General features: G+C 54.9%; 1 protein-coding gene across 1 annotated transcript in view; it reads right to left on the bottom strand.

The window, feature by feature from the left end:
• Nucleotides 1-221: 221 nt before the first annotated feature.
• RBPMS2 (RNA binding protein with multiple splicing 2) overlaps nt 222-7883 on the bottom strand; it is a 30446-nt gene continuing 22784 nt past the window's right edge. Inside the window, exons 5-6 of the mRNA XM_021706508.1 lie at nt 7188-7339; nt 222-384 (exon numbers count right to left, since the gene is read on the bottom strand). Coding sequence (XP_021562183.1) covers nt 322-384; nt 7188-7339 — 215 coding nt within the window. The 3' untranslated portion in view covers nt 222-321. The remainder of the gene's footprint in view (nt 385-7187; nt 7340-7883) is intronic.

The following is a 7883-nucleotide window of genomic DNA, read 5'->3' as shown; positions in this document are numbered from 1 at the left end:
GGGCTGTAGCAGCTCTGCGCAGGCTGCCTGGGTGGTGGGAGCTCAAGGCGCCCATTCTGGCAGGTTCCAGAACCAGCTCCCGGGTGACCTGGAGGGAGGGAGAGAGGGGGCGGTGAGCAGAGGTGTGAGGCAGGCCCTCTGGGAGGATGGCAGGTAGCCACGGGTGAGGGAGCGGGAAACCCAGCCAGAGGCACAGTGAACGCGCTCTGCCTAGCGCCAGCAAGCTCCTGGGACATGGCAGAGGGAGGATTCAGACCCCTGCGGGAGCCGGACTCTAAGGCACTTCGTCCTAGGCTGGGGGGGCCAACACTTACTGAGGAACTAACAGAACTGGCGAAACTTCCATCCTTGCTGGGTGGTGTCAGAGGAAGGATACCAGCGCACCTGCAAGAGAAGCCAGCGTCAGGAACCAGCTGGGTCGTCCTTTCCCACAACAGGGAGCTCGGCAAACACAGCCTTCAGTGTCCCCGCTGGAGTCCAGCTTCTGCCACTGACTGGCTGCAGATATCAGACCAGTTACTCACCTCTCAGCATCAGTCTCTTCACCCTGAAAATAGAAAAGCACCACCCGATCTGCCCCTCTGCAGGATGTAAGTTCAAGCGAGAGAAGGTTATGTAGATGCTCTCTACTCCCCTGCCCCTCCACATTCTAGGTGATGGTTCATTCAGTGCAGAATTCCAGCCACGTCCTCCCAGGAGCTTAGCCGGAAGTTCGAGACTGGTCACCCCAAGATACTGGTGCAAAGCAGAACCAGTCCTAGGCTCCCTAGCCAGTACTAGGGTCTTCCCTGGGCTCCGAGGACGGGCACTGCTGCCTCCAGGACACAGCTGACCCTGGACTGCTGGCACTAACTTAACGGAGCCCCACACTGCAGAGTCAGGAGCCTCTGCTGGCCTTTGAACTGACCAACCTCAGAGACCGCCGTATTTCTTATTCTGCCTCTTAAACATCTGGAAGCAGTTTCTTCCCTTTCTGGCTGACAGTTGTGTAGGAGGAAGCCGGTCTTGCCCTTGGCGAACAGTGGGATGCCCTCTCAGCTGGAAGCCTGGCTGGATACTAGAACCTGTTTTGCAAGAGAGGGCCAGGTTCGGAAACCGGCAGTGCCGCTGCTAGAGAAGCCTGTGGCCTGGTCCAGCCCCAGGAGCCCCAAGTGGGCCCTGACCACTGCCCTTCACCAGCCTCCCGCCGGAGCAGCCCCGCAGCAAGGAAGAGCTGACTGGCTGAGTGTCCTGCCAGGCGGACAGAGTGGGAGGGACTCAGGAAGCCTCCAGCTTGCCCTCTTCTACTACCAGGGAAGCTGAGGATTTGCATGACTGCTCAAGGCCCCACAGAGAATCTGCGAGACCCCCCTCCCATTCCCCAAAAGGTGCTGCACCTCCAGAGCAACCTGAGACGAGGCAGCTGATGCCTTGGGGGGGAGATCAGGAAAGCTCCCATCTAGGGGCTCAGGGCAGCCATGGGAAGCAGGCAGCGTACCCTCAGAATGGCTGCTTTTCCATTTCCCTCAGGTGCCTGGCACAGGCCAGTGGCCTGGGTCCTCAAGAAGCCCCACAACCCCTTCATGATCTCTTCCTTCCACCCCACTCGAAACAGGAAAGCCACAGGCCCAGGGGGCAGGGCCAGCATGATGGGGGAGCCAGCAGCCAGGGGCTTTTCCAGGCTTCCAGCATCCACAGCAGGGTGGCAGCTCCTGAGGCCACCCCACAGGCTGCGACACCCAGGCTCCAAGAGGGCGGCTTCACAACCCAGGGGAAGGACACCAACTCAGCCCTCCCCAAGATCTTAGGACAGGCTAACGAAAGCTGTCCCAGGAAGCAGGTCAGGGAATGAATCTGCAGAAGAAAATAGGAACAGCCAATAAACATAGACCCTCACTCAGAAAGTCAGTTAAAACAATACTTCTCCCAGATTGGCAAGTCTGCACGCTGGCCTTGTAGTAGATCTAGGAATTTATCGCAAGGAAAACAAAACAGGAGAGATGCCCAATGAAGTGTGAACGAGGACATCCACTGCAAATAGCCCATCAGCAGCAAAAAAACTGTGTTGCAAACAAGCTAGCTTACCATCTACAGAGAGCTGGACACATGGTACAAGGGGGTACTTGCCAGGGATCCAAAACATAGATCTATACTTACTGACGTTTTTTTATTTTTTATTTTTTATTTTGGGAGCGGCCACTGCACTCCAGTCTGGGTGACAGATGAGACTCCAACTCAAAAAAAAAAAAAAAAAAGACTGCAGTGAGCTGTGATCATGCCACCACATTCCAGTCTTGGTAGTAGAATGAGACCTGACTCAAAAAAAAGTCCCAATGTTTAAGCTTTTTTGGTTAGTCTCACTCTGTCACCCAGGCTGGAGTGCAGTGGCATGCTCATGGACACCACAGCCTCAACCTGCTGGGCTCAGGTGATCCTTCTGCCTCAGCCTCCCAAGTAGCTGAAACCACAGGCTTGTACCACCACACTCGACTAACTTTTTTATTTTTATTGTAGAGATGAGGTCTCACCAAGTTGTCCAGGCTGGTCGCGAACCCGTGTGCTCAGACAATTCTCTAACCTTGGCCTCCCAAAATGTTGGGATTGTAGGTGTGAGCCACCATGCCGGGTGGTATTTAAGTTTTAGAAAGATAAAATATCAGCTGGGCACCATGGCACATGCCTATAATCCCAGTACTTTGGGAGATGGGGGTGAGAGAATTGCCTGACTCAGGGGTTCAAGACCAGCCTGAGCAACATGGTGAGACCTCATCTCTACAATAAATAAAAAAATTAGCTGGGTGTGGTGGCGCATGCCTGTGGTTCCAGCTACTTGGAAGGCTGAGATGGAAGGATCGCCGGAACCCAGCAGGTCGAGGCTGCAGTGGCCGGGAGTGGCCACTGCACTCCAGTTGGGGCAACAGAATGGGACTCCAACTCAAAAAAAACCAAAAACAAACAAACAAACAAAAAAACCCAGCAGACCGAAGATGTGGTGGCCGTGAATGTGCTACTGCACTCCAGCCTGGGTGACAGAGTGAGACTTTGACTTAAAAAAAAAAAAAGTCAGGCTCAGTGGCTCAGCCTGTAATCCCAGCACTTTGGGAAGCCAAGGCGAGTGGATTGCCTGAGCCCGCGGGTTCGACACCAGCTCAGGCAACCTGGCAAGACCTCGTCTCTACAATAAAATAAAAAACAGGCGGGCTGGTGCGCGTCTGTAGTTCCAGATATGCAAAAGGCTGAGGCGGAAGGATCGCTGGAACCCAGAAGGTCGATGCTGCGGTGGCTGTGAGTGTGCGTGCCACTGCACTCCAGCCCTGGGTGGAGTGAGACTCTAACTAAAAAAAAAAGTATAATAATTTTTGTAAAGCACTCATATCACGTGGCATGGTGGCTCACGCCTGTAATCTCAGCACTTTGGGAGGCGGAGGTGAGAAGACCGCCTGAGCCTAGGGGTTTGAGACCAGCCTGGGCAAACTGGCAAGACCTTGTCTCTACAACAAATCAAAAAATTAGCTGTGCATGTTAGCAGGTGCCTGTGGTTCCAGCTACTCAGGAGGCTGAGGTGGAAGGATCACCTGAGTCCTGCAAGTTGAGGCTGTGGTGGCCATGATCTTGTCACTGCTCTCCAGCCTGGACAGAGTGAGATTCTGCCTCAAAAAATTTAAAAAGAAATTGGAAAATTTTTTTTAAAAAAGGGAAAAAGAGTCATCAAAGACGCCAGTCTCTGCGTCTTTGATGGGAATGGAAAGTGAAATTCAGTTTGGGAGCATGCTGGGATGCAGGAGGACATAGAGAATCCATGTGTTTGGGTCACCCATCCTTCTGTGCTAAACTCCACTGTGTCCCCGCCGTCTCCACTGGCTTCTGTGCCTCACTCTCTTCAGGGGCAAGAGTCTATCAAGAGGCTCGCTTGTGCGAGACACCATGTGACTGCGGGCCCCAGGCCCTGCTTGCACCCCATGGCTTGCACCCCATGTGGAGGCCGGGGCTCAGGCTGGACTATGGACAAAGGGCATGCGGTTAGGGCAGAGAAAGGAGGTGCCAGTTCCTATCCCCTGTTGTCCTTCAGCTGTCATCACTCCCTGAAGCCACCTCCTTGCCTCCAAGCACAGGCTCTCTACTGGTCCTCTGGATTCAGAACAGTCCGCTCAAGAGCAACAGTGTCCACCTCCTTCATGTAGACGCCTTTAGCCTCTGTTTCTGAGGCAGCACCGTCAGGGGGGAAGAAGGAGGGTCCAGGAAGGAAAAGACAAAATGTCATAATGTGGAAGACACTCTGTGCCTATTACTGCACTTGGCCTGACCGCCATTTTACTGTCAAGAAAATGGATGTCCAGAGAACCGGAGACAAGGGCAAAACTAAGGACTATCTGATCCAATCTCTCACCATTAGCCTGTCTCCTGAAAAATGCCACTCTCCTCTGAGGTGGCCTCCAGCCCTGTCCTCACCCAGAAAGGCCAGAAGGCAGGAACTCAGGCACTATGAGGCCTCTAGCCTCAGACAGGACCTGAGTGGGGCCCAGACAATCATGACCATCTGCACTAAAGAAGCACTTCCTCACTGCTATCAACAACCCTATCGAGTGGGTATTCTTTTTTTTGGGCAGAGTCTTACTCTGTTGCCTGGGCTGGAGTGCAATGACACACTCATGGCCACTGCATCCTCAACCTGCTGGGCTCAGGCTATCCTTCCACCTCAGCCTTCCAAAGTAGCTGGAAACACAGGCACACACCACCACACCTGGTTAATTTTTTTACTTATTGTAGAGATGAGGTCTCGCCATGTTGCCCAGATGGGTCCCAAACCCCTGGGCTCCCAAAGTGCTGGGATTACAGGCCTGAGTACCGCGCCCGGACTAAGTGGGTTCCTTATCACCATTTTACAGCGACACAGAAAGGTTAAGGAATTTGCCCATCATCGCACACGTGTTAAGAGACAGGATCAGGATTTGGAATGGAGTTGGACAGCTGGGAGAAAACTGGAAGAAGACAATGGGAGGCCCACAGCCCCGCTGTATGGAGCTCAGGGCTGAGTGGCAGTGCACCACCCCCAGCCAGCGGGCTGAGGGGCCTTCCTGGATTCACTTGAGAAACTCACTGTCCCTGGCTTCCAACCTCTGCCAAGGCCTGGTGTCTCAGAGAGTATGGGGTAGAACCTCTCCACCTGATCCGATCTAACCCTCTCATTTTACAGATGAGGACACGGAGGCCCAGAGGTGAAGATCACATCGCTAATTGGTGGCAAAGCTCGGATCAGAGGCAAGACGCCCAGCAAGGCGGGAGCCTGTGATTCCGCCCAGTGCCTTGCAGGGCCCTGCAGTTAAACCAGGCCTGCCCGCCTGCTCCAGCGCACCAAGGACCGGCCCACATCAGGGCAGACTGGACAGCCTTCCTGCTCTTGCTCCATTCCAGCCACAGACTCTGGTTTACAGTAAACACCCAAACATTTCACTCCAGGGAAAGGTCCCTACAGTCTTCCTTATCTGATCAGTTTTCAAGCTATCTGTGGTGCTCAGCTGGAAAGAGCACCAAGATTAACCTCAATTCTGCCCTCAGTGCAAGTCCAAGCTGTGGTGACCAGGGATCGTTCCCCTGCCGGGGAAAACAGCTTGCTAAGGTTGTAGCCCAGAATCTGAACTTGATGTCACCAAGCCCCTCAAAGGGCCTGAAAATGGATGTGCCCTTTGCTCTGGGGCAGAGCATTCAAACTCTCCCACCTCCAGCTTCTGGGTGCTACATCCCCTCCCTTCCTGGCTTCTCTTCTCCTTTCCCTCCTCATCCCCTCCCCTTCCTCTCGCCACCTGGACCCAGCAACCTTGATTCTCTGCCTCTCAAAATACAGCACAGGCCAGGTTCAGTTGCTCAGCCTGTAGTCCCAGCACTTGGGGAGGCCGAGGCAAGTGGATTGCCAGAGCCTGTGGGTTCGAGACCAGCCCGGGCAACTTGGCGAGACCTTGTCTCTACAATAAGTCAAAAATTAGCTGAGTGTGGTAGTGTGCACCTGTAGTTCCGGCTACTTGGAAGGCTGAGGCGGAAGGATCGCCAGAGCCCAGCAGGTCGAGGCTGCGGAAGCGGCTACTGCACTCCAGTCTGGGCAACAGAGTGAGACTCCAACTCAAAAAAAAAAAAACAAGAGTGACCCAGTCAGGGTCACTCTTCCCAAGGCTCAGCCCTCGGTCGCTTGGCTGATCAGAAGCTGAGGGGCCACTCTCAAGACCTCTCTTGGACTTCCTCCTGGGGCTGCCTGGTGGCACCCTGTCATTGCACTGTGAGGCACATCCCTCTCCCACACAGTTGGACAAGGCCTCCCCTGAGCTGTGCTCCAGGAGCCTGCACTGGGCCAGAGTCTGACCCCTGCCTGCCCCTCACACACCTGGCCCCGCATTCAGCCCTCCTGGCCCAGCTCTAACCCTCCCCAGCTGCCCCCTAGAAGTGCCTGCTCCCACTCTGCTGCCCCAGGGCCAGCTCCCAGTGGACAGTGCCCAGTCTTCACAGAAGCAAGAGCACCAACGAGCTCCTGGGATGTTCCAGGCACAGTTCTGGCACTCACATGTCACTGCACACATCTGAACACTTCATTGCCCCAACAGCCCTAAGAAAGACTACTGGTCCCACTTTCCAGGTGAGTGAATATCGAGGCACAGCAATCTTCAAAAGTGCAATGTTCATTAAGACGGGACAAGGGGCTGGGCCTGGTGGTGTGCACCTGCAGTCCCAGCTACTCAGAGGCTGAGGTGGCAGGATCGCCTGAGCCCAGGAAGTCAAGGTTGTGACCGTGCCACTGCACTCCAGTCTGGGCAACAGAGCAAAACCCCGACTCAAAAAACAAAACAAAACAAAAAACAAAAAAGAAAGGGTAGAGGCAGGTGGGCTGGTTCCAGAAACTACACCCAGGTTGGGACTCGAATCACTGTGGTCCCTGTCACCACAGGAGGACACAGGGGTGCCAGGGGTGCTTAGGGGTGGGCAGACCCCATGTCCTGCTCTGCAGCCTCTATGGGAACTCATAGCTTATCTTCTGTTTCTGGCTCTGAGAGCCCAAACCCAAGCACACAGTCCCTGGGGCTGGGGCTTCCAAACTGTCGAGGAAGACAGCAGTTCAATGGCAACTCTGGGGGACAGAAGCAGTGCAGCAGCCAGGCAGGTACAGCAGTCTGACAAGCTCAGAGCTCTCCTTGACTCTCCCTTCCCTCCCCACAGGGACTTACCTGAGCATGGAGGGCAGCGGCGGCAGCAGCAGTGGTGGCCGGATAGGTGAATGCAGCATGGGAGATGGCTGGGGTTAGCTCCGTGGTGTACAGGGGATAAGGGGCCCAGGCCTCTGGGGACGCAGGGATCAGAGCAGCCCCCATCAGGTCATCTGTAACAGGAGACAGCGGCCTCCACTGTCAGAACATTTATCTCCCTTTCCAAACAGAGAAGGGGACCCAGCATGATGGCTGACCCACCACTAAAGCCAGGCTCCTCCCCTCACCCGCTCGAGGACCCCAAGACCAGAGGGAAGCCATGCTAGCTCAGTCTGACATGGTGGGCACCTGTCTGCTGCCAGGAACTCTCAGGCAGGCCTCAGCCATCTCAGCCAAGAGAAAGCAGAGACGGCTTCAGAGACACTATACAACTGACTAGGACTCAGGAAAGGCTTCGGGAGGGAGGGAAGCCCAGCAGTCTCAGAGATGGGTGGCTGTGGATGCAAGAAGCCTCCCGGAAAGGGGCCAGACAGGCAGGACTGACCCCTCAACAAGAACCTGAATGTCTGCACTGTATGCAAGTCCACCGGGGCCTGCAGCTCAGGACACATCAAAGGGCAGGAGAAAAATGTCACTATCAACGGGCTCAGTGGCTCAGCCTGTAATCCTGCACCTTTGGGAGGCTGAGGTGAGTGGACTGCCTGAGACCGCGGGTTC

Source organism: Carlito syrichta, unplaced genomic scaffold (genome assembly GCF_000164805.1).
Source record: "Carlito syrichta isolate Samal-C Ts95f unplaced genomic scaffold, Tarsius_syrichta-2.0.1 Scaffold315650, whole genome shotgun sequence".
Classification (NCBI taxonomy): domain Eukaryota; kingdom Metazoa; phylum Chordata; class Mammalia; order Primates; family Tarsiidae; genus Carlito; species Carlito syrichta.
Note: the sequence above shows the minus strand (reverse complement) of the source record. Positions and strands in the feature narration are given on the sequence as shown.